This window comes from Cryptomeria japonica, chromosome 3 (genome assembly GCF_030272615.1).
Source record: "Cryptomeria japonica chromosome 3, Sugi_1.0, whole genome shotgun sequence".
NCBI classification, from domain to species: Eukaryota; Viridiplantae; Streptophyta; class Pinopsida; order Cupressales; family Cupressaceae; genus Cryptomeria; species Cryptomeria japonica.
The window spans coordinates 235,738,235-235,765,808 of record NC_081407.1 but is presented as its reverse complement, the minus strand read 5'-3'; the positions used below and the strand labels follow the sequence as shown (position 1 = coordinate 235,765,808).

The window sequence follows — 27,574 nt, the reverse complement described above, 5'->3', positions numbered from 1 at the left end:
AATTCAAAGTCTGCAATTACTTTCTCGTTTCACATGCCGCGAAGACATATTATTTTTCTTTTTAATTTAAGAAAGAAGAAGCCTCGAGTCTTTTATTCACTAAACAGCGGCCTTTCGTCTGCCAAATTTCTGAAAAGTGTATAAGGATTGAGAGAGCCATTATGAAAGGAAGCCCATCTGTTTCTCTGAACTATTCTTTGGCTTTTAGCAGGAGAAAGAAGGAAAAGAAGAGAGAGCGTTTTTCTTGTGTGTTGAACAGATTAGGTGGTGAGGCTGAAAATACTACACCCAATTCGTACTCTTATAGGTATGGAATGCTGAATGGATTATACGATCTCGTTAGAGTAGATTATAAAGCTCGTTAGAAGCATAGTTTTATTTGAGGTATGCAATGCTGTTGGATTTGTGTAATTTATTCCATTGATTGAGCAGCACTCTGCTAATTTTACTGCTTGCAGTGGTATGACAGTTTTAGGGTTTTAGGTATAGTAGAGTATGCTTCACACCCCACATGATTTTTTTCTCTCTGAGGTTGCTTTTTTAAAATGAATTTTTGTTTTCTGATTTTTCTGGATAGATCTTTGGTGTTCTATGTTTCTTGGTAAACTTTGGATGCTGTATATTTTTCAAGTAAATCTTGGATGTTTCTATTCTTTCATGGCAAATTTTAATTGTTTTTTTTCTTTGTTGGCAAAGCATGGTTGGCGTTTTTCTTGGTGAATCTTGGGTTGTTTATTTTGTCTCCGTTAATTTTGGGTCGGCTTCTTTCCTTAGTAAAATTTGATGCACTTTTTTTCGTTAGTAAATCTTGGCTGGCGTTCTATGTAATCACGGCTCATACTCACATGCCGGAGAAATTGAACCTGGGTCACACTTAATTTCCGCAGCAGGGCATTTAAACTTCTAGCGATTGCTATCTGTTACCCTTACGACACACCTGAGTTTATGGCCTGCCATTCAATGGCGCGTGTTGTATGCTTGGAGAACATTCTTAACTGTTGGTGGCAGTATAATGCAGCCCATTATTATCATGATACACCATGAAATGTCTACTTTAGAGATATTGATTACCTTATTGGGCTTAAGGGGTTCTGAGTCTGGGTCATAGTCTTATGCATACCACCCATATCTGATGCAACTTACACCACATGTGAAGTTGATGAGGCATAAGCTTACATTCGAAGACATAAGCCTAGGTGATACCATAATTGCTGCACTTGAACCTTCTTATGTCTTCGTTAGCATTATGGGCCACGTTGTTGCTAGGAGATGGATTTATACCTGGGTCGTGTTCTTATGATTACCCCTACTAGAATTACACCGCAACCTTTTAGACTTTTTTCAGTGATAGTTGTTAGTGGGTCTTTTATTGACAATGGTGATGTCTGAACTTTCTTTTACCTCTAGTCCATAGGCGAGCCTCACGCAAGGGCAATGTGTTTAATGTATTTTTACCGTTCTATTGAAACAGTAGCCTTAGGTATGCTGGGGTTATCATAAGTACTTTAACTTCTGTAGGACAATGCATTTGACTTTTGCTATAAACTGCATTCTTTGACCTGCTAAAGAGGCAGGCTTTTGAGTCTCCATCATTTTATCTCCTAAGCTTGATATTTAGATTAGGCTGCCAGTATGACAATGTATTTGACTTTTGCTATAAACTGCATTCTTTGACCTGCTAAAAAGGCAGGCTTTTGAGTCTACATCATTTTATTTCCTAATCTTGATATTTAGATTAGGCTGAGCCAGTATGACAATGCATATGACTTTTGCTATAAACTGCATTCTTTGATCTGCTCAAGAGGCAGGCGTCTGAGTCTCCATCATTTTATCTCCTAAGCTTGATATTTAGATTAGGCTGGTCCCAAATGTGGGATCTGTATAAAGTAATTTTGGGGAAACTAATTAGCTGAGAAGGGAAAATGCATATTTTGCTTTGGATTGTATGACATAACTTGCTGTAATTACCTGTAACGCACGGATATTGTCATTAAGTTTTGAATACCAAGGGATTGTAGTTACATAGGGTAGTTGATCTTCAATGTCAGTAGTGTCATGTACCCTTTTCTAAAAATAACACTTACTCAAAATAGTAAGTTTCCATTGTCCAAAATTAGTAAGTCAGATTTCAGGGCACATTGAAAAATAATATTAATTTAATATCTTATTTGTTTTGATGAAAATTATATTTCTTAAACAAATAAATATTAATTAATGTCCTCTTACGGTGGGCATTGGTTTTTGGAAAGTTTCCTTGGCATCTTTGGACATCCTGGGCATCTAGTGGCTTTTTATGGGTTCTTATGGCAGTTGCCATAAAAAGATCATTTCCATTTCATGAAGTTTCCTTCATGTTAAGTAGTGGGATTTGGATGCCCAATTTGATTTTGAACTTGAATTATATTGAGAATTTTTCGGGTGATTTGCACACTCTGCTCATCCTGTTTGGTGTGTATTTTGCAGCAGCTGTAAGGTTTGATTTCAGAAGTTTCATATTAATAAGATTATGTATTTCAGATCCAAAATCTATAATCCTATATGGTATTTTGATTTTATTCCAGTTTGAAGGGTATGTAGAGCATTTTCAGGCTTTTTGGGTGTTAATTGTTACTAGTTGTGGGTTCGCATAGATGAAGTTTGGAAATTTGTTGCAGAAGTTGCTGTCCATGAAGATGACTGTAATATCTCTGTATTTCTGTAGCAAATACTAATATTAATTATAAGCTTCAGTTTATGGTGTTGGGAAACACTTTGGGTTTTAATCTCTCTATTTGTGCATACATTGTTTTGATGAATTTGTAATGAAAGAATATAATTACTGTCAGATCTGATTTCTGTATATTGATGGACATTTAAAGTGATAATAAATTGGTTTAATTTGTTGCCCTTTCCTGGAAATATAGTTAAAGGTTCATATTTTGTAATCTGGGACATTACAAGTAGTAATTTACATGCATTTTTTTGTATTGGCAGCTCTTTGTACAAGTAGTTATATTGATGCAGGGGCATCGACCCTCTATTTGTTTCCTTTGTTTTGGTTTTGTTTCTTTCTTAAGTTTTGGCTTGTTGGGTTGTTTTGTGTCTTGGTGTCGACATGCTTCCTCATTTTGAGGGAAAATTCCTTGGCTGGACTTGGGACTCCTCTCCTCAAATCTTTTCTTCTCCCATCAAATCTTCACTTCACCAATCGACTCTTGTTGTAAGCTCCACTTGGCGGTAGTTATGGAAGTTAGGCAACAGTGTGGAAGGTTAACCAATCGAGGGAGTTGATAGACACAATGGATTGGGGGGAAATGTGAGGATCAGTCAAGAACAGAACAAGATACAATTAGAAAATTTTGGTGGATGTTCGAGAGGAGGGAAAGAGACATCGATCAAAAAGAGAAAGTGACTGGAGAAGGAAGAACTATCAGATATGAGGGGAAAAGGTGTGACAAATTTGAAAACGCCTATCTCAGAGGGATCAATTGAATAGCAAAGGGATGGTTTTCTGTTTGGTGTTCGAAGAGGTAGGGCTGTGATCGTCCTGGCTTGTGCATAAGGACGACATTCATATCTTGTTATAAGGTTGTTTCTTTTCAATTCATACCAGTAAAATGTTTATTCTGTATCTTTTGCCCTGCTTATTAATCTTAATGCAATGCTATGTTGTGTAAACGGCATGTCTGCACATAAACATATTGTTATATTCTTGTCTCTTTTGATTGTGATAGTTTACCATCGGTTTTTACCCTCAGCTTGAAGTTCCCGTTGTCACTGGAGGTCGATTATAGTTTGTGTTGTTTTAATGGACTACATTATCTTGGTATTATATCAGCAAGTGATTGGGTGATTGTGGAGCGGTCAAAATGGCATCAAGAAGGATGCACAGAGGAGGTGGTCAAAGAGGTCATGAAGAAGGGATTATGGAGTTGTTGCAGAACTTGTTGTCAAGAGTGGATGCCATGGAGCAGGCCCAGAGGAGAGGTGTAGTAGTAGACGATGTTAGTGATGTTGAGGAAGAAGAGGAGTGTTAGGCAGTTGATAATGCTTTATCAGAGCCGAAAGGAGTTGAAGAAAGATTGCTAAAAGCAGTCATGGATGTTGGAGACAAACCCAGTATTGAGGTTGGAGACAAACCTAGTATTGAGGTTCCCACCTATTCAGGAAGCCTCAATGGAGAGGAAGTCATTGATTGGATCAATGATCTTCACAAGTCCTTTGAGTTGCAGAAGAAAGAAGAGTTAAGTTTGCCTGTACAAGGCTGAAAGGTCATGCTGCTATGTGATGGGATTATGTTCAATCAGAAAGATGAAAGAAGAGGAAAAGATAACTTCTTGGGATATAATGGTTGCCAAACTGAAGGCCAAGTTCCTTCCAGGAGATTACCAAACCAATCTTTTCAAAAGGTTGCAAAATCTGAATCAAAAGAAGATGTTGGTGAAATGATATACGACAGAGTTTTACAAATTGGTGATTAGTTCAGGTTATAGTGAAGAAGATATGGAGAAGGAAGCAAGTTACCTTAATGGATTGAGATATAGTTTGCAAGATAAACTGAGTTTAGTGTCCCCTAGATCACTTGAGGAAGCCTATCAATTTGCTATCTTAGTAGAAGAGAAGCTTATGAGAAAGCAGAACCAGCAAGGGAAAGGTAGAAGAAGAGACTATAGAGCTAGAGGACAGCATCATCATCGAGATGAAAGGACCAGTAGTTCCAGTGCACCAGTTAATCTGAAAAGAGGAGGCTATCAAAACAAAGGAGGTAGATCATTTGGAAGAGGTGGTTATCAAGGAAGAGGAAGAGGTTTCTCATGTAAATGTTTTAAGTGCAATCAGTATGCTGGTAGTAAAAGGTGGGAGTGTCCTGAGTTTCTACAAGGACACAGAAGGCCTGAAAGAAGCAATTAGATTGTGCAAGCAGATCAAGAACGCGTGGGATCGCCTTCTCATCATAATGAAGAACTTGAGACAGGAGTCTTTGCTATTAGAAAGAGTGTTGTTGAAGCCACCAAAGGAGTGTCAGGAACCAGTACAAAGAAGAGCATTATTCAATACAAAGTGCAAGGCTAAAGGTCAGTGCTGCAAACTTATTATAGGCAGTGGTGTTACTGATAATATTGTGGCTATGGACATGGTGAATAAACTAGGCTTGAAGAGAACTAAACATCCTACCCCTTACATAGTGTCTTGGCTACGAAAGGGGCATTGATTGTTGGTAGATGGATAGGCCTTGGTGGAATTTCAAATAGGTAGATATAAGGATAGCGTGATGTGTGATATCATGCCCATGGATGTGTGTCATGTGTTGCTTGGTAGACCTTGGTAGTTTGAGTGGAAGGCCATACACGATGGAAGAAATAACACTTGTACTTTGGAGAAGGATGGTGTCAAGCATACCTTGTTACCTTTGCATGAGCAAGAAGAGTGCAGTAGTAGTAGCAGCAGCAGCAGCAGCAAGGTAATGTTAGTGGAAGAGTTTCTACATGACATGAAGGATGAAGAAATTGGATTTGATTTGGTACTCAAGCCCAAGTTTGTATTTACCTCTACAAAGTTGGATGGATTACCTATGGAGATAGATGATATATTCAAAGAGCGCATGGACATTGTAGTAGCAGATTTGTCTAATGAGTTACCTCCTATGAGGAGTGTTAGTCACCATATGGATTATTCCAGGAGCTAGCCTTCTAGAGAAGGCTGCATATAGATTGACTCCTAAGGAGAATGAGGAGATTAGGAAGCGGGTTGAAGAATTACTTGAGAAAGGGTTGATAAAGAGAGAGCCTTGGTCCTTATGCTGTTCTTATAGTCCTAGTACCTGTTGTGACCATTTCACACATCGCCCCATTTGAAATGGGGACCCCCTCTTTTTGCTCGTTTTTCGCTCGCCTTTCGCTTCGTTTTTTAGGGTTTTGTTAGTCAGTCAATTGTCTGGATTTAGGGTCAAGCCTTAGGGTTTTAATTGCCGTCTTTTCAGGCCAGAATCCAGTCAGTTTTGAGAGCTTTTTGAGCCTCCTTTCGTAGGATGCAATTTTGAATGCAATGAATTCGCCAAAATGGTCTATTTTCAATTGGAAATTTTGAGTGCAGAGCTTAAATTTGTCTAAGTGTTGAAGATGAAATGTGAATTTTGTCCAATTGACTAATTTTGACCAAATTTTGACCCTTTTGATTTTTGATCCTAGGCATTTGAAATGATTTGTTTTTGCCTTGTGAAGTGATTAAATTTGTGAAATCTTGATATTTTGGCCTGTAGGAGCAAAATCGCTCCTGTCCCTCAGTGAAGGACCGGAGCTCGTTTTCAAATATCTTACTGTCCCTGCAGAGTCAAGATAAATTTCGAAATGGAAGTGATAGAGAAAGGCGTGATCTTTCCGTTGAATATAAATTGAAGAATTTCACGAATACGGAAATGCCTCCAAGAGTCAAAATCGCTCCTGTCCCTCAGTGAAGGACCGGAGCTACAAATCAAATATTGCTTCGTCCTTGCAGGATTTTGACGACTTGACGATTTGAAGAGATCCAAGGAGATGTGTTTTGCCAAATGAATATAATTGGAAATGCCGTCGTGAAGGAGAATGACCCAAAATGACAAAATCGCTCCTGTCCCTCTCCAAGGGACCAGGGCGAAATTCTTTGTAGCTCCCGTCCCTCTCCAAGGGACCAGAGCGAAATTCTTCATAAGGCAAAATTCGGGCAAAAATCAAGCAAGTTATAAGTTTGAAGGCAAGAAAGGAGGTGAGTTGAACCCGTTGAAGATAAATTGAAGATTATGAAATGTCAACAAGGGACTTAAATGCCTAAGTTCGCTCCTGTCCCTCAGGCAGGGACCAGAGCGATTTTTGTTTTAGACAAATTTCTTGCTAAGTTACAATCAATCCCAAGGCATGGATGAATGAAAGGAGGTACAACGGATCCGTTGAAGATAATTTTCGAAGATGATAAAGTGAGATGAAGCCCACAAGAGCAAGATCGCTCCTGTCCCTCTCCAAGGGACCAGGGCGATATAATGACTATGATGCCTTTTCCTCCAAGTTCAAGACACTCCAAGACAAAGAACAAGGTGGCAAGGACGTTTCGAAGTGTTCCAATCAAGCACAAAGCATCAAAGGTCGCAAACATCGAAGGATTTGCAAAGAAATACCCCAGTTCGCTCCTGTCCCTCTCCAAGGGACCAGAGCGAAATCCTTGTGAGGCTCTAAATTTTGAAAATTTACCAAGTACCAAGCGGCTAAGAAGGATCAAGGGACTTCATCTTACAATATGAAAGTGATTGCAAGTTGGTCGAAACAAGCACGAGCTCAAAATACCTAAGTTCGCTCCTGTCCCTCAGGAAGGGACCAGAGCGATATTAATCATATTGGCTAAATCTCTCAAAAATCACGTGAAGTCAAGGTTTTTGCGGATCACACAAGGTCTAAGGCATCATAACAAGGTGATATGCAAAAGGGTTAAACGTTAAATGATCATCAAATTGAACAAAGAGGCTATATCGCTCCTGTCCCTCTCCAAGGGACCAGAGCGATTTGCATAGGATCCTTCATTTTCCTTCAAATGCATGTCAAGGCAAGTTTATACAAGATCAAGGACACCCTTTAAGAGGCAATGAACGAGGAACCAAGGTTAAAAGATAACGCATTTTGGCTAGAGCTTCAAGATCGCTCCTGTCCCTCTCCAAGGGACAAGGGCGATGATCCTTCCAAACGTCTAAATGCCTTGTAAAATTCAAGTGGAACAAGTACAGAATGAAGAAACAAGGTTATTATTCGCCTCGTGATGGAAATTTGAGATCAAAGATGCAAGATCAAGGAGAAAACACTAGGATCGCTCCTGTCCCTCTCCAAGGGACCAGGGCGATATTTGCCAAAGCACTTATTTTCCTTCGAAGAAAGTTGCAAAGGGTTCAAAGCGATTGTTTGAAAGGTAATAAAGGGGAGTCGATATCAAGAATGGAGAATTTCAAATGAAAACATTAAGATCGCTCCTGTCCCTCTCCAAGGGACCAGGGCGATATTACATCCAAAAGGCGCTCATTCACACATGCAAGTCAATCTAGCTCGAAGGACCCAACAAAATAGCAAATTCAACGTGGAGATGGAGACCTTGGACGTAAAAATTGTAAGAATCAAGACAAAGTGATGGATCGCTCCTGTTCCTCAGTCAGGGACCAGGGCGATGAGGTATGTATTTCCCATCTTCAAAATTTTTGGCGCTAAATAAACATTTTTAATTTATTTTAAATGCTAAGTTCGAAGGGTTTTTGAAAAATCAATTAAATGGCATTTAAATATTGCGCTTGGTATTAATTAATTATTTTGCCTTGTAAAAAATCGAAATCTATTAATTTAAATAATAAAGGCATTTAATAATTAATTATTAATTTAAAAAAAAATAAAAAAAAAATCAAATGGAGCGCTAAGATATGGAGGTCGGCCTTTATTATTGATTTAAAATCGTTTTTTTTATTTGCTATATTTTTACAAAAGTCGGCCTAAGCAAATTAGAGGTAAGCGCTTATAAAGGGAGGTGAAAACCTTCATTCTTACATCATCGTTTTACCATTCAAGTGCGAGCTTTCATTACAAGCAAAGTGGTGCGAACTATTATTCAAAGGAGTGCGAACTTGAAGTTTACATTTGAGCGAACTTGGAGATCACATCAAGAACATATCAAGGGTGGCGAAGTTGATATTTTAAAGAAGAAATCACGTTGAAGAGAGATCTAACGTCAATTTTGGCCTAGGCGATTTTATTCATTTGCATTCTAGAGTTAGCTCTCTCGTGAGGTATGGCGATTTGGTTTTATTGTTTTAAGTTTTAGATCGTCATGGCTTAAATTTTGAATTTTGAATTTTGAATTCCTAGCTCAATCGTTTTTTAGGAAATGATAACTCAAAGACTTATCATGAAGTTTCCTAAAATATTCTCTAATCTATGTTATACATTGCAAGATCTAGTTTCTCATTATGAAATGTTGTGTAGGTATGGCGACCCCGAAGGCGGGAGCATCCACCAGTCGTTCAGCTCTCATGAAGGAAGATCAGAAGACCGAAGAAGTGGAGACCAAGATCGTGTCGAAGTGGAGCAACATTGGAGATACTAACTTGGGTAACTTCAGCACGAGGAAGTTTCGAGAGATCCCTTACATTGGCAAGCCATCACCTGTCGCTCGGAGAATAATCGAGAGTGGCATCATTAAGGCGGCCGGCTTTCCTCCAGCTGTTTAGTGCCATGAGTTGATGATCGAGTGTGCTCGTCATTATGATCCACAGTCCATAACGATCGTGTCCAATGAGGGAAACACTTTGGCGTACCTTTCAGAGGAAGCTATAAGTGAAGCTTTCCATCTTCCAGAACACAGGGACATGATATACAAGAGCATAGAAGGAGCCAGGTCAATGTACGAAGATGATCCAGATGCTTGTTTAAACATAATTAATAAGAACTGGTTACTCAAGAGCCGTCCCCGTCTAAGCAAGATCCCGAACACACCGCACAGGATTGATTTCCAGGAGGAGTACAGAGATTTGATCACGATGCTCAACCGAGTTACAGGAGCCCCTCACGCCTTCTACTTTGAGAAGTGGATGTTCTACTTCATCCAGGTGATTGTTCAGGGAAAGGGTACGATACATTGGGCTAGGATGATTAGCCATTGCTTGGACGTACAATTGAGGAGACTCAAGGCTACTAAGTCCTTCCACATGAGTTCATACGTCATCTATGCCTTGATCAGGAGTTTTGAGTACGCAGGACTACCTCACAGAGGAGTGATTGGAAGAGGACCCGGCGAGGTCAGAGCTTGTGATTCCTATGCCTACTTGCATCATCCGCCAGGAAGCAACTACAAGCTAGTTAATGATACCTTCACGATGAACAACACAAGGACATTGCAAGGTGGGATTCACAACAGATTATCTCAAGATGCACAGGAATTGGTGAAGAGGTACGGTGCTTGGTTTATTCAGTTTCCGAAATTCACTTATATTAGAGTGCATGGATGTCCTTTACCTCCATACATGTTGCCGAGATATCCGACAGACAGAATTGTGTTACTTGAAGTAACAAGACAGTTGGCAGCATATGCGAAGGCATTCAGACATAGACATCAGAATGGAGTTCCAGTACCTATCATTTTGGGCAATGCAGTTGAGGTATGTCCTAATGCTTTAGCTATGGATGACGCAGAGAAGGAGTTAGCCTTGTATTCTTTTTCAACCTTTGCTTTGAGAGAAAGCTTTGATCCACATGGACATTTAGAGGAAACAGTCGGTAGGAAGTTTAAGCATGAGTACCAAATAGAAGATTTTATGATGAATCTCTTAGATGATCTTGAAGTGAAACGAAAAATGCATTCTAGATTGCCTTTGGATTTCATCAGGAAATGCAGGATTTACAGAGTGGCCGACCAAGCACAGGACAGTGGCAGACATATCCAGTCATCCTATGATCGAGAAAGCAAATCAATAAGGTTAGATTGGAATGAGCCTGAGGTTGTGGATCTAGATACTTTGATGGCTCCAGTCTTGTCTTGTACTCGCAGATGGGTTGACGTACAGCATCAGAAGTTGAGAGAACAAGGCATAGCTATGACTTTCACTTTGGAAGAGAAACCAGCCGAAGGTGGAGCTAGTGTGAGTGAAGGCAATCCTAATCCTAGAAATTCAGGTGAAGGTAACCTTCGATGTGCCAGTGAGGGCAATCTCCATCCAAGAGGTTCGAAGAGGAAAGAGAGACCTGGAAAGAGAGAATCTTCCAAGAAGAAACAAGAGGCCAACCGAGATCGTTCATCCGGCACATCTTCTAGACCAGAGAAGATGACACTTCAAGTGGAAGAATCTATGGAGTCGATAGTACAGAACGACAGGCAGGAAGAAGGACAGGCACAACAAGGGTCACCAGATGGATCTCTCCAAGATTATGAGTTAGATGAAGATAAAGAAGACAATGAAATGACATCTCCTCCCAGACAAGAGGAAATAGTGCATAAAGAAATTCAAGTTCAAGAGACAAGATCGGCTATCCCAGATTGGTTGAAGGAAAGATTAACCAAGGTGATCGTAGTAGAGGACGAGGACGATGCAATTGATTTAGAGAGCCTTGTTGGACGTTCTCACGAAGTAATAGAGAAGAGAAAGGCTACCAAGATGTCCAAGATGATTCGAGATGAGACTGGATCCAGAAAACTGCAGATAGCTACACCGGCAGTAGACAAATATGAAGGTGAGATCCTGGCAGAGGAATATGATATACAAACTTTTGAGCTAGGACCATCCACAGCAGAGCAGACGTTGGATGATGCCACCGATTCATTTGAAGCATTGAAAGACAAGCTTAGAGAAGAAATGGAGAAGAATAGAAAGCTTGAGAGAGAGGTCGGTGCATGGAGGACATATTTCAGTCACATCAATGAACCTTTGGGACGTTAGGATCCAGCTAGATCACCAGTGCAGGCACTTCCACTTCAATCAATCAATGAGGCAGAAAGATTCAGGAATATGGTCCAGCGTACAAGTACTTGGATGGATAAATCTCATACAGTGGCCATAGAATTTGTAACAAGGATGATGAAGATTATTCATCAAGCTATCCAGGTTCTTGAGATAATCCACAATTTGATGATAACAGTAGCCGCATTTGCCCATACCAAAGATGTTATCATCCCTGTCTTGAAAGTAATCAGACACACATCGAGGAAGGTCTTAGCGCAAGAGAAGATCTTGGATGGAGGATCTCACAGTTTGTTTCAGTGGTCAACCTTACTCCATATGAAGAGTGTTTTCTTTGAGGACATTAGTACAAGATGTAGCTAGGTTGACGAGGTGATCAATCCGATCCAGGACAGAGTATTTGAGGTACTTCGTACCATTCTTGGCAGAAGGATCGAGGTCAAGACAGATGTGGATATGCAGGAATTAGAGGATAAAATCAAGGTCATCTTTTGCAAGGACGCAAATGTTACAGACGAGCAATATGATCAAATGTTTGCCACCATGCTCCTGATTGAAAGAACAAAGGAACTTGAATCTACTTGGGACGCAGCTCTTCTAGATGCATTCGATCAGGTCATCCACTTGGAAGAGAGTATGAAGAATCTTCCCGAGATTCCAATTGCAGAGATCGAAGGAATCGTGTCAAGATTCATTGCATATGCTAAAAAAGAGAATTGGAAAGGGAATAAGATTCTAGATGAGAGGTTGTTATAGATGACATGGCATCTTATTTGTCATTGGTTTATGTCTCCTAGGTTTTTGTGCCAAATTTAATATTTGGCTATGCATTTAATGTTGTTCAGTAAAAAGGAGGCCATTTGTAACAAACCCTAATTAGGGTTTAGGTGTCATGATCTTAACCGTTGATCTACTTTCAATCTGGACCTTTCATTGTAATTGAGGATGCTATTTATACCCTCATTTTCATTTCATTTGGGATGTTTTTTTTTTTTTTTGTAATAGAGAAGAGAGATAGCTAAGAGATTAGAAGTTAGAAGCAATTTTATTTTGTAGCAAGATTGAGTTTGAGGAGAGGAATTCAAGCAATTGTTGTACATGATGACTTTGAAATCAATGAAATATTGAAGTAATGGTGTTTTGTTGCAACTTTCTTGGTTATCTTCATGGTTGTTAAATTTACTTGAATCATGCTCAATCAAAGTAGTGTGTTAATTTGAAGGACATAGTGTGAGACTTGATCTTTGGTAGGATTCGTAATCCAAACCACTAGCTTCTTGCTGATTGTAGGAACGCCTTGCGTGGTCGACCGGAGAATACCTTGAATCACTTAACCTTCAATCATTATTGTGTCTTGGATATGTACCTTCGTGGTAGTGTCTTTGATCTTTGATGCATTGAAAATCATTTTGTTACCTTAGAAGATCGCATCAATTTCAATTGAGTTGTTTTCTTATGGCAAAATTGAAGTTGGTTGAATCTTGCCAAGTCTTGTTCACACGAAGTCATTCTTAGGGTTAGACTAGATTATACCCCTTGAAAACCCTATCCTTCTGTTATTTTTTTTTGAAAAGTTTCTTTAGTTTAGTAAAATCTTGAACTTTCGGAAGCGTAAGACCCCTTGAAGGATACAGCAAATCACATCGTACCACTGGAAGCTTGTCCACACGTAGAGACCCTACTAACCAGAACCTTGGAGTCTTCCTAACTGATCCTTTATGCAAATCTTCAGCAGTTAGAGGCTTTTTCTCAAGAGAGGATAAGATGCCTATTGGTATTTTATTCTGTGTATGATGGTGTATAAAATACACGTCAACAACCTAAGAAAGAAGGTGAATGGAGAATGTGCACGAATTCCAGGGCCATTAATAAGATTACCATCAGAGATAGGTTCCCTATTCCAAGAATGGATGACTCGATGGACTGTTTTTAAGTAGTTTTATGTATTTTTCGAAGGTTGATTTGAAAAGTGGCTATCATCAGAATAGAATCAGATCTGGGGATGAGTGAAAGACAACATTTAAAACTAATGATGGACTTGATGAATGGCTGGGTATGCCCTTTGTGCTCATGAATGCGCCTAGCACATTTATGAGACTTATGAATGAAACCTTAACACCATTTTTAGGGAAGTTTGTTATAGTGTATCTTGATGACATTTTGGTTTTTAGCAGGTCTAAGGAAGAGCATCTACAACACTTAAGGCTGGTTATGACAAGAGTGCATGAGGAGAAGTTGTTGATCAATCTGAAAAAGTGTGTTTATGAAGACTGAATTGGTTTATTTAGGCTATGTGGTATCCAAGGATGGATTAAAATGGATAAGGAGAAGATCCAGGCCATTATTGATTGGCATACACCCAAGAGTGCATTTGAGTTAAGGAGTTTACATGGGCTTGCCAATTTCTATAGAAAATTTATTAAGAATTTCAGTCATACAGTGGCTCACATATTTGAAACAATCAAGTTTTATAAAAAGCAATTTGAATGGACTCAAGAAGCAGCAAGGACTTTCAAATTTCTTAAACAAAGAGTAATCAAACGGCCTATACTTGTGCTACTTGATTTTAATAAAGTATTCCAGGTTGAATGTGATGCTAGTGGCTTAGCAATAGGGGTTGTTCTTAGTCGAAGGAAAACCAGTGGCTTATTTTAGTGAAAAACTGAATGATGCTAAGAAGAAATACGCAGCCTATGACTTGGAATTTTATGCATTCTTTCAATTTTTAAAGAGGTGAAGGCATTATTTGCTTCCCAAGTATTTTGTTGTCTACATTGATAACATGCATTGCAGTTCATAAACAGCCAACATAAACTAAATCAAAGACATGCAAAATGGGTGGAATACTTTCAAAGTTTTAATTTGGTGTTGAAACATTAGAGTTGGATTTGATAGTGCGGAGTTATATATGGATGATCTAGATTTCAAAGATGCATATGAAGCTTGCAACAGTCCTATCAACAGAAAAAGAGGACCTTGGATGGATTTTATGCTATAGGAAGGTTTGCTGTTCAAAGGCAATCGATTGTGCATACATAGAGGGTCAATGAGAGAGAATCTCCATTGTGGCAGCCTAGCAACACATTCATTTTGGACAAAAGATAAGACTTACCTACAATTGATTACACATTATTATTGGCCAAAGAAAGATGCAAGCTGATGTAAAGAGGTATGTGGAGAGATGCAGATTATGTCAATATGCAAAGGAAAGAAGTCAAAACATTGGTTTCTACCAACCATTACTAGTTCCATCTAGACCATGGGATTCTGTAAGTATGGATTTTGTTATGGTTTTGCCTGGGACTCAAAGAGGCAATCTACATTTGAGTTGTGGATAGGGTCTCTAAAATGGTCCATATTATTCCTTGCAAGAGGACTAGTGATGCAACCAATATTGCTAATTTGTTTTTCAAAGAAGTGGTCAATTTACATGGCATTCCAAGGAATATAGTATTGGATAGAGATACAAAGTTTGTAGGGCATTTTTGGAGAATCCTTTGGAAGAAGTTGGAAACACATCTTAGTTTCAGTTCAGGTCATCACCCACAAACGGATGGCCAAATTGAGGTAGTTAATAGAAGTCTTGGGGATATGTTGAGGTGTCTTGTTGGAAATGTTGAATAATATATTTGAAATAAAAAATCTTCCTGAAGGCGTGAAAGCTAAAAGATCATCGGCCAAAATATCATGTCGAGCATCTCAGAAAGAGTTTCACCGAAAGAATAGTTTTATCGAAATAAAGCATAAGGTGTAAAACACTAAGTTAATATGTCTTCGGCAGAATATCTCTTTCGGTAAATAAAGGAAGCCGCTCATCGATATTCTAGTTTCATCGAAAAAGCAAAAAGTAAACAAAAGGTGAGATCGAGGAAATACAACTGCCGAAGAGACTTAAAAAACATTCATCGAAAAGCAAACTTCATCGATAACATTATATCGATAAAAACAGATGGGTTTCATCGATACAAGGAGGACGTCGAAGAAAAAGGGTTTTCAAAGGGCTTACATAAACTTTCACCGAAGAACAAAACTCATCGAAATATGATTTCGATGAAACTCGCGAATGACTCATCGAAAGAAATTTCATCGAAGAAAAGGTGATTTCGAGGAGACTAGAAAATGGTTTTTCGACATAAGCCATTCGCCGATAAGGTGATATCGAGGAAAGTGAGCTTTCGATGAGAGAACAAAGTATTCGGCCGAAGACAAGGGTTTCATCGAAAACTCGATTCACGATCATTTCAGTTGAACAGTATTTCCCGCGAAGGAATTGAAAGCTCAAGTGGAGGATGTCACATCTGCAATTAAGTTTAAACATTTGAATAGCCGTTATGAACGCAGAGACATTAACTGTTGCACAAGTTGTCCATACAATTGCAGCTGAATTGATCAAAGTTTCATAAGAACCAGATTAATGCCAAAAGACGGAAAATTGCAAGGAGTTTGCTGGAGTTCGTAAATGACAGACGGAAAAGCTCGATGATTCTCCAAGTAAGTGTGATTTCTCGTACTGATTGAAATTATGGAACCTTCTTCTTCTTCTAAAAAAGTAGAAAAGGGAAGGAATTGAACCCTGAAGAGAAGCCCAAACAACAGAAAAAGGAGGGTAGAGCTTTAACTCAGGATTTGCTAGACCAGTGCCCGACATCCAGTGTGAGGTCTAAAAAAATCAAGAGTGAAGAGGAAGGGTTGGAAGATAGATTTGAACATCTAGGAGACATATGGACTGAAATCAGAGGACACGAGTTGTTCTTATTTGGTTACAAGAGAAGGGATGCTCCTGAGCCCGTAAAAAACCTATGGAAGAAAAATTTAGGGAAATTGGTAGTTCCAAATGTATTTGTGGATGTCGAATTAATGAAAGCTCTAGTAGATTGTTATGATCCAAAAACCAAAACCATATGTGATTACCGAGGGAATCCCATGGTGGTGATTAACAAACAGACTATTGATATGGTGTTTGATTTAGACTGGGAAGTAGAAGAGAAAATTGATATACAGAAACTATCGCGAGAATTCTTTAACTTGGAGGACATCTATAGGACATGGAGATTACCCATTCATCGGCCAAAAGTAGGAAAATCCTTTGTTCCGTTCAGCAAAGATGACAAGGTGCCATTTGATGTCAACCAATTCCATCCGTATTTTAAGTATACATACTATGCTGCAGCCCAAGTATTAGGCTTGGAGGCTCATCCTCTCATGGATATTGGGGTTATGGTTTTATGTGCTGATCTACAATCAAAAGACCCTAGGTCGTTTGACTATGCTACTTATGTTGCAGAAGCCCTAAATCATGGGTTAGAAAAGTTGAAAGGAGATCTGGTGAATGTTCATTTCTCATTGTATTCCTTATTAATGCACATCATGCTTTATTGTGGACAAGAAATCAATTTCTGGTCAGATGATTTTAGCATCAGAGCTTATGATAAGAATGGTTTGAAGAAACCAGTTCAGTTGTGGGTTTCTGCATGGGATCAAAGGTTCATAAACAACCAGTATTGGCACTTTCAGGAATATTTTGTGAAACCTCTTAGTGCAGCCTTTGGACAACATAGAGATTATACTTTGTCTCCTGAAATTAAAAGATTCCTCAGGCCAAAAGATTTCTCTCCAGAATCTCAGATTGATCACAACTGGGGTGACTGGTATTGTCACCTTAATCATACAGAAATTAGGATATTTGGGTATGAAGGAAAGCCATACATGCTTCCAATTACAGTACCAAACAGGGTGGCTAGCCTGGAGATTGTAAGACAATTGTCTGCTGTCAGTGCCAAACATCTTACAGACTTTGGTAAACAATCCATTGTGCCAGGATTATTGGTGTTTTCTGATTTTATTGTTAAGAGTTCCAAAAGCTATCATTTACTTCAAAATAAATTAGATTATTATGGCATGACTCTGGGTGATCCTAGAGAGAACTTTGATCCTGAGGGATATATAAGAGCTGCAAGGGCATCACAGAAACTAAAAGTCGGAACACACATGGCTCAAATGCCAGACGATTTAATCAAGAACCTTGAAAGGGAAGAGGCCAAGGTTTTGAGAGAAAGAAGCGAGATGATTTGGGAAGCCTTCAAGTGGAAAAGAGCAAGGGGGATGGTGGATGGTGACTTGCTTGGAAACCTCCAAGACCCTTTGGAGATAGCCAAAAGGCTACTTCAACATGAGGTAGAGATTATGCATAGAGTGCCTCCACAATTCCTCCATTTTATCAACACTGAAAAGGATAGTCAACCTTTGGCTCACTTGTCACCGAAATCGACTGCTAGCAGCATCCCTGTTGATTCCCCTAGAGAAGATTATCCTCCTGGTTTTGAAGCAGAGGTAGACGTAGACACTGGTGAATTTAACATTAGAGATGTAGTTGATATAAGGATGACAGAGCATGAAGACTTTGTGGCGGATGATGGGTTTGCTTCTTCAAGATAATTCCTTTCATTCTTGTACCAGTACAAAGGGGCTCATGTGAAACGAAGCATGGCTGGGAGATCAGAAGAAGAACAGATGAAAAGGCTACAAGATGAGATTGATACCCTCATGAAAGATATGACCCCTGAGAAAGGGAGGAAAATATTAAAGGAGGCTGGTGTTATCATCTTTTCTGGTTGGGATATAAATTCAGCACTTTTGTTCGATGGATTCTTGAAGAAACAGGACTTGAATCAACAGGTACTACCTCAAGAAATAGATAAATTGTTCCTAGGCTCAGGATATGATCCTGATCAGAAAGCTCTCCTGCAATGGGCACTGTATCCGAAGGAAAAAGACCAATTATTGTGGATGTTGAAGAAACCTTTGGACACCTTATGATCCATCAGGTTGGAAAGACCGACCCTAGGGTCACTGCTAAATTAAACTTGGATGTAGCCAAATTAAATTTGGACCAAACAGAGTTTTTAGTCAGGGAAAACATCACCTATAAGGGGTTATATGAAAGATCTGAAGAGGAGAATCAGAGGCTACAAGCAAAAATATTACAACTTGAGACAGGAACTCCCTTAAGTGAGTATACTTCATATCCCACAGGGCAAAGCTTGGATGATGTCTCTGATGTTCTGTATTGGAAGTATCAAGCGGATAAGGCTACCAAACAAGTAAATAATATCCAGCAAAAGATGGAAAAACTAGTCAAAGATATCATCGAACACCGATTCAACACCATGCTTATACATGTTGAACATTATTGGAAGGTGTACACTGGAACCATAAAGGCATTAAGAGAGCATGAAAGATTAAAAGCACGATTGCATGAAGTGATAAACAGTGTTGATACGATGACGCCAGAGGAGAAAACTGAAGGGACTGCATATATGGAAAATCATGCTAAATTCGAAGATGTGCTAAAAGGAGATCTTAAAGAATTGGATGATGGGAGACCTATTGGAATGCCCTCGGTTTATAAAGGAGGAGAAGTAATATCTACGGAAGATTTGCGGAATGAACTTATCAGCGTCAAGGGTCGGGCTCTATCAAAAATGGATCGAAGCAAAGACATGGCCCCTACCGTCAACCAGATGATATTCGAGTACCTTTCACAGGGAGAGGAATTAAAGAAACAGAGCATCAAGATCAAAACTTTTAAAGAAGATGATTATATTCATCATTTAGGGACTCTTAATCTCTTTTTACTTAAGTTTGTTAGGAGTGTTCAAATCAACAATTAGTATTTCGAAAAGACACATCTTTTCATAGATAGCACTTGCTCTCATATAAATATGAGAGAGATTTCTTATTATAGGGGTCAAGAAAAAATGATGAGGGTAATGTATGTCAGCTGGAAAGATTCATGTTACACAAATTTTGACAGATACGTAATATAATCAGTCGTCTTTTCTTTGCATATGTGCTGTGGATTATTTCATTTGTTATTGGCATTTGCTTGTGATATTATCTAAAGGAGATAAGGTTATTCATATTCTTTGAATGAAATTCATGCTGTATGTTATAAAGTTGAAATAAAAGTTCTGCTTCTGAATTATAATTGTTCTTCGCAGTACTTACTTGGGTGGTCCCTTAAAGGTAGGGTTAAATTCATTCAAGCAACTTATGATATAAGCATTCAATTGATCTCATAAGAAATAGTAACTGATAGATCCATAAAGGGGTGGGTTTAAAAACTGTCTCACAAGTTCGCACAGTAAATCCTAAGAAAATAGGAAGACTTTGTAGCCCAAACAGCAAAGAAGGCACTGGTGATTTACAAATTACACTTATCACCATATTCATCATATGTTATTTTAAAGCAATAGGAGTAGTTGATTAGGAAACATAAAATAGATTGGCAGTAGTGTATACATATAGATCGAATAGCTTCTACAACAACAATCTTGAACTCATCTGCTATATCTCCATCCCAGGAACTTATGCCATTCTGAGATAAGAAGAAACCAGATCAAGATACTTAATCTGCTATAAAAGGCACTGGTCGTTGAAAACAACTAGTGAGTAGGTATACCCGCCTAGGTCCTGCGAAGCCTAAAGTGAGAGAGTTAGTAACCAAATAGGTTCACTCTATAAGTTGGCCAAGTCAATTGGAGGGTTTGATAATAGGAGTTGGCATTTCCTTAGAACCTATCCAATCTATTGATTTGAGATGCAACAGGAAACGCACTTGGAAATTGGGATATGGCCTTAGCACAGATTGAGTTTGTGTATAATGATTCTCCAAACAGGAGTACAGGTTTCAACCCATTCTATATTGTCCATGGCATGCATGCTAGGGGTGTCTTTGAACTCAGAAATCTTGGTGATATGGAGAGAAGAAGTGCAGATGGATAAGACATAGCCAAAGTCATCCATGACCTTCATGAGGAGGTTAAATTGAATATTAAAGGAAGTAATCAGCAATACAAACAGTATGCTGATAAGAAGCGGAGAGAAGTTCATTTTCAGGTGGGTGATCTTGTTTTGGCTCATCTTAGGAAGGAAAGATTTCCTATGGGTGAATATAACAAACTGAAAATGAAGATCAGTCCTTGCAAGATTCTTCAAAAGCTTTCAGCGAATGCCTATGAGATTGACCTTCCTCTAGGCATGGGTATTTCCACCATCTTTAACATAGCTGATTTGTATCACTACAAGGGTGCTCAAGATGAAGGTACAGTAGAGGTAGAGTTGAAAGTCAGTGAGGAACAGTAAATGGCCACACCAACTTCTCTGGAAATTGATTGCATTTTGGAGAAACAACTGTTGAATAAGATCAGTGAGAAAGAGTATTTCAGGTATTTGGTCAAATGGAGGAATCATCCTTTGGAGGATGCCTCTTGGTTGTCTGCACATGAGATTTCTAGCTATGGTCATTCCATTAATTAACTCATGAGTGCGCATGATTCATGCAGGGGCATCGACCCTTTGTTTGTTTCCTTTGTTTTGGTTTTGGTTCTTTGTTAAGTTTTGGCTTGTTGGGTTGTTTGGTCTCTTGTTGTCGACCTCTGCATCTTGTTCCTCGGTTGAAATGTTTCCTTATTTTGAGGGAAAACTCCTTTTCTGTGTTTGATGGAGGAGGACCTGGGACTCTTCTCCTCAAATCTTTTCTTCTCCCATCAAATCTTCTCTTCACCAATCAACTCTTGTTGCAAGCTCCACTTGGCGGCAGTTATGGGAGTTAGGCAATGGTGTGGAAGGGTAACCGATTGAGGGAGTTGCCAGACACAACAGATTTGGGGGGGAATTTGAGGATTGGCCAAGATCAAAACAAGGCACGGGTAGGAGTTTTTTGGTGGATGTTTGAGAGGAGGGAAAGAGCCATCGATCACAAAGAGAAAGTGATCGGAGAAGGAAGAACTATCAGATACGAGGGGAAAAGGTGTGACAGATCAGGAAATGCCTGTCTCAAAGAGATTGATTGAGTAGTAGAGGAGTGGTTTTTCTTGGTGTTCAAAGAGGCAGGGCTGTGATCGATCTGGCTTGTCGAGCGCATAAGGATGACATTCATCGCCTGTTATAAGGTTGTTTCTTTTCAATCCATAGATGAAAAATGTTCATTCTGTATCTTCTGCCCTGCTGATTAATCTTAATGCAATGCTATGTGTGTAAATGATATGTCTGCACATGAACATATTATTCTTGGTCAGCATTAGAGCCTTTTGTGTGGATAAACTTATTATCCTTTCTCAGAACCCTAGACTTTAACTGTCAAGTTGACCTTTCATAATTTCTATCAAACATCCCCAAAGCCTATGAATTGAAGAGTCCCATTATATTTCATTTGTCAGTCCTTGTGCCTTTGGGTTTAGTGGTTATAGTAAATTTGATCAGTCTCTGATTATTGAACAAAACAGAAAGAAAAACATTTAATAGTATCATTATTCAAACACCTAGAGGCATTCGGTTTAGTGTACATATAATTGCAGTTTTTGATTGTTGAGCAAATAAAAAAGAAAAACATTTAATGTAGCATTATTCAAACACAACATGAAAAACAGAATATAAGTCAGAATTTAAAAGATCCATGTGTTTATTTATTCTAAATATCAAGATAAGTTTTATGGAGATAGACAATAGCAGTGAACAGACAATTTGCAAAACATGAGCTGATGGCAGAAATGAAGTGAGAAATGCAAAAATCAACTTCCTTACACTTGCATCGACATAGAATTTATTGGGATGAATTATAGTATAAAATGGATCATTTTACATATGTACTTGCCAAGTTGTAATATGATAACAATCCATTCATTAGGCTCAATTCTGTTGTCATGGAGACATTGAGTAAATATACATTGCCCTTCTAGTTTAGATTTGTATGTTATGGAAGCTGTCTGAATTTGGTAGATGCTTGTTCTTTATAGGTATAAATTTATATTTTGCCTCAAATCTGTTTGGAACTTTGGATATGTATGTTTTGAAATCTCAACCAGTTCCCTTTCTCTTCCATGTATATAGCTGAATTAGATGTAATGTATTTTAAATGAATAATGAACCTCCACTGTTTATAATGATGTGTTATAAAATCAACTTGTTGTGATTCACCGAGAAGAGGCTTAGGAATGTTTTAGATGTTCATCATACATGATATTATTTGCATCAAATGCTTCTTTTAGGGTCTGTACCATTAAACATATCATAAGGTATCCATTCTGTCAGTCCAATAGGAAGCTTTGTCCAAAAGACCTCTCTTTTTGCAGGTTGGAATCTATTTAGATATGATATGTTTTTTTTTTGCACTATTATAGATCTTTGTAGTCTACAGCTTTATGTTCTTTCAGATTTCTTAATGTTTTGGACATACAGCTGTGTGGTTTGTTTTCTTCTTTAGTTGGTTGTTTTGTTACATCTTTCTTCATTGTCTTTTTGGGAGTTCTGTGCTTTTATAAGAAATTTGTGAGTTCCGTTCTTTTTGTGATTTACTTGATTTGTTGATCTGAAGTAGGCAGCTACATTTGGTGTACAAACTTGAAAGTAAAGCTGTTTATCACAAAGGATAACTTCTAGATTATAAGACAACGGGAGAGGAACCAGAAATAGAACTGGCTTTTGGACAAGCAATTGAAATATGGAAACAGGGGCTGTAGATGGGTCACATAATGTAGAGATTGTTCCAGATGAACCATCTCAGAATTGCATAGAGTCGGATATGCCAGCTGAGCATGATGCTGTGCCAATTTCTGAGGTAACTTCAGTGCCTTTCTACACATCAAAATCTGGTGATTGAAATGAACAACAGATGCTTCATAATCTTCATTTCTGTTAAGCCTCTCATAGTTTTTGTCTAGTAAAGGAAGTTGTGCTTAACTTGTATTTTCTGTAATTTTGTTTTGTGAACTTTTATTTCTAGGCCTGTTTTCTGGTATAGATTAATAACAAATACTTACTGGATGGTATGTTGGATTTTACTATAAATGTTCATTCTTGAATTCAGCCTGTTGAAGAGGTTGTTAAAGTGGAGACAGTGGAAAATGGAGCTTCAGACATGGCTGATAAAGCCCTTGATGTTGAAGAGAATCTTGATCCTAGTGAACAGTTGACCATTGACCTAGACGTAGAACTGATACACACAAAGGATAATGAAGAAGAAAGCATTTTACCCAATAAAATGTTGAATAAGGATGAACTTAATGAGCAGGAAAAGCTGAAGGATTTTGAATTAGAAACAACAATGTGGAGAATGTCTTTCAGTGAATCTGCATCTGATGTCTTTAAATTTAAGGATGACACAAGTTTATCAGAAAAGCTAGAAGAGATAACGAAATATGCTTTGGCACTAAAAGAAAATGAACTGTTCTTGAAGGAGATGTTGGCAAAAGCAGAATTTAAGATAAAAGGATTAGAAAATAAGTTGGATACACAATCGAGGCTTTTGGAGCAAGAAATAAAAATTGGGGCTCCAGAAGAAGATGAGTTGGATAATGAGAAGGCTATGTCAACTGGACTAGAAACAGATTTGAAATGCCTTAAAGAGAAGGTTTTAGATTTAGAGGAGCAGTTGAAGTCTTCAAAGGATGAGAATGAAGAATACAAGAAACTTGTAGAACAGAGTGAAGAAGAATGTATCAAGTCGTTTGAAAGCGCTTTGGAGTTGGATAACTTACTTGTAATAACTGAGTCAGGGACAAAAGAAATGGAAAAGCTTATAATATTACTCCAGAAAGAGATTTCAGAGCTTTATCAAAATCTTAAGTCTAATGAGAGCAGACAGGAGCCTTTGAATAGAACAGAAACAGAACCTCTTAAGGTTGAAGGACAATCGATGCAGTCAATCTATCTGAGTCCTGAAGAAAAGTCAGAAGATTATCTGGTCATAATTAAGGAGCTTGAGGCTTTATTATTGGCATCAAGGCAGAAGGAACAAGAATTGCAGGAAGCCTTAACTGTTGCAGAAGACAGAATATCCTTCTGTGAGGAGATGACAAAGGGTTCTACTTGTAGACTTCCTGAAGACGAGAATTCAGTGGAGGTTTTGCAAGGTGCTTTAAAGGATGCACAAGAAAAAATTAAAACTCTTGAACTAAATCTGCTCAACCCTTCAGGAAGGGAAATTAAGCATCAAAGCAGGCTGAAAGATTCTGAGCCTGAGGCACAATTAATGGTGCAAGAGAACTCCACACATGCAACAAGTAGAGTTAAGGAACTTGAACAGCTACTTGAGTTGCAAGCAATTGATGAAGAAAATAAGTTGCAAGCAGAAAAAGAGAACGGTGCATGTGCAGATACAGAAGTCAAAAATCTAAAAAATAAGTTAAATTTACTTGAAGATCATGTGAAAGAATCCGACGAACAAGCATCGCAGGCATATGTGTCAGAGCTAGCAAAGGAAGTTGAACTGCAAGTGTTGCATGCTAAGCTGGCTGAGCTGGATATTGTTGTACAAAACCTTCAAGCAAGATTTATGGTTGCAGAAACAAGGGCCCGTGGGGCTGAAGCTGAGCGGTCAGCTTTAACCTATACAAATTCAAAGCTGAGTGAAGAGCTTGCTAATCTACAGGCTTATATGGATGAAATACAGACTACATTACATCACATTGACAGTGAGAAAGAGTCAGTTGCTTACCAGCTTATCTCCACAACCAAAAACATAAATGGCTTGACCAAGCAGCTGGCAGATGAAAGACAACACCTTCAGAAAGAGGTATGTTTCTTAGCTTGCAAGATTTCTATCATTGTTAGCACATTGTTCTATGCTTTCTTCTTTTACCATTTTGTATTTTAATAACCAGCAAGATGCAAGCAAGTCAATCATTTTCTATATCTTTTCTGAACATATCTTTTTTTACTAGTGGTCTACTTTACGATTGTCATTAAGATACTATCTTTGTTCTAATTTATAGCAATATGATTCTTAGATTAAGTGGTTTAGCAAGGCCTGTCTGGCAAACAACAGATTATTCTTTAGCTTGTGTTAAAGAAAGCAGACACCAGTAGATGACAGCAATCCTGAGTAATTCAGAATATTTATGTAACTCTTGTTTACCTGGAAACTACTAGGATTTAGTCTATTGATGGGAAGTTTTCTTTCTGTTACGTTTCTTGTCAGGTGGGTGCTATACTTAAAATGGAATAGAAGCAAATGAAAATAGAGAGATTTGAATAGAAAAAAAGAAAGAATATAAATAAGACTGCAATGTTATTGCCTAGAGAAGAAAAAGTGATGAGTTTGTGCCTCCCATAGAATTGAAGTGAGTAACCCAGAAAAGAGAACAAAGAAAATAGGAATTTATGTACATTTTAACAAATGACCAACTTAACAAGTAACTTGCATTAATGCTCATAAATCATTAAATACAGTTTATGTTAGTGAATTAAACTCGTATTATTGTCAATTTATTTTAATGTTCACAACTGACCAAATAGACAATATATGCTAAACTTGTATTTAAATTAATAGGAAATAGACAATTTCTGCTTGTTATGATTCCTGTCGGTTATACTTAAATGGTAGAACAATAGCAATTGATTATAGTTATTCAAACTTCTATAAATATTAAATAGCACTGCAACCCAAAAGAGAAATTAATTTCTGGCTTGTATGATTCCGTGGAATTGTAGTGAATGCATGGCCAACCCAAGAAATAGAAGAAATAAATAATTTATATTAATGTCCTACAAATGGCCAAAATAGGTTAGTAGAACTCAAGGGCACAGCCAGTTAAAGTTTTTAATCATGAGCACACGAGGAAATTTAACAAGCAAAACTAATGAAGATACCTGTCAGAAATGAAGAATAATGAGGAAACCCAAGAATGATATTTTTAGTTGTAGAGGATGCATTTTAAGTTTATATAAGAGTATTCTAATTTTGCCTATGGAAGGCTGGCTTAGTAGCATGCTATGTTTATGGTTGTCTAGAGCCTAGTAAAGGGTTTTAGGGCATTTGCAGGACCATCTAACTATGTAGTGAGCTATTTAACTACTTCAAACATCACAAAATATGCTGTACTTTCTGCATATATAAGACAGAAGAAATAAAACATATGTTTTCCGCATTGAAGAGTCTGTTTGAGCATTATTGTCATTTCATTGTAGCTAATAGACTTCGTTGTTGATAATATTAAAAAAATCATGAAGAACTGAGAAATTAAGGTAAGTGAAACAATTAGAAATATAAAACATGCTGTAAAGAATTGTAATATATGCAAACATGTAACAACCCGTTTTGGTAGAAAATACATCAAAATTTCCATGTGCTTGGTTGTTTTGGACAAAATTTTAAGTTTTGCAATATTTTTATGGACTGGAAAATTAGGGAAGCTGTCTTATTATGGTTCTTTTCTCCTTTGCAGATTTTCTCCTTGGTTAGTGTTAATCTTGATTTAACAAGGAAGTACGTGAATGCAAAAGAGGTCTCAGACACTATTTTATCTCATCATGAAATTAATGTAAAGAAATCATATGCAGAGGAGGCAAGTCTTACAGAGAATTTGAAAGATATCAAGGTTGGATGCAGCAATAGACCTAGCATGGATATGAATTTTGCAGATCTCCAGCAGAAGTTGGAACAGGTTTCTCCTTTGCTTCTACTCATATTTAATGCATTCTATCATTTTTTTGATACTCGTGAAACTAAATCGCCTTTTATTCGAGATATGCTTTGACCCAGTATCTTTATTATTTAATTTAACTCCTAAATACATTTTTAAAAATTTTATTTTATAAAAAGTGATTTTTATTTTTTTCTCCAACTGGGCATTCAATTGAATAATGTGAAATCATTTATTAATTTTATTAATTATTTGTAATCTTTGTTCAACAGAAAGGATGTAAAAGTATACTTATATTATATATAAAAGGTAGCTTAAATGTATCTAGACCTTTATTGATGAGCAACTGATGTATTATTGAAACTTCAGGATCTTAAAAGAGTAGCTAGAGATTCTAAGGATACTCAGAGAGACTGTCAAACTGTTCCTGTTTCTGGCTTTGGGTCCTCTGAACATGCTGATTCTGCGAGGAATTTGATCCCTGCTATGAAAACAATCATCAAATCAATGTCAGCAGTTGTTCTTGTATTAATTATGGGCTTGGTTATTGGGAAACTTATTTAGTCTGTGTTGTAAAAATTGCCCTCTGGATTTTTATGCGCAATTTCTGTATTAAAAAAAAACCCATGTCTTTCATCTCTTTGAGAGATTGCATTAAAGGGTCCTTGAAGTCCTGTTTAAAAGGTGTAAGATAAGTAGAGCAGTTTTGTTAGTAAATTTA

The 27,574-nt window shown here is 37.9% G+C and overlaps 1 protein-coding gene across 2 annotated transcripts; it reads left to right on the top strand.

Annotated features, from left to right (window-relative positions):
• Positions 1–53: 53 nt before the first annotated feature.
• LOC131074397 (uncharacterized) lies at positions 54–27,574 on the top strand. 2 transcript variants are annotated; one of them, XM_058011022.2, is made up of 5 exons: positions 54–307; positions 22,806–23,048; positions 23,298–25,004; positions 26,656–26,874; positions 27,223–27,574. In XM_058011022.2, the coding sequence occupies exons 2-5, from the start codon at positions 22,932–22,934 to the stop codon at positions 27,415–27,417; spliced, it is 2,238 nt and encodes a 745-aa protein (XP_057867005.2). In that variant the 5' UTR covers positions 54–307; positions 22,806–22,931; the 3' UTR covers positions 27,418–27,574. The 2 variants fall into 2 exon arrangements, with proteins under 2 accessions (XP_057867005.2, XP_057867004.2); XM_058011021.2 differs by having other exon boundaries at positions 55–307; positions 22,809–23,048.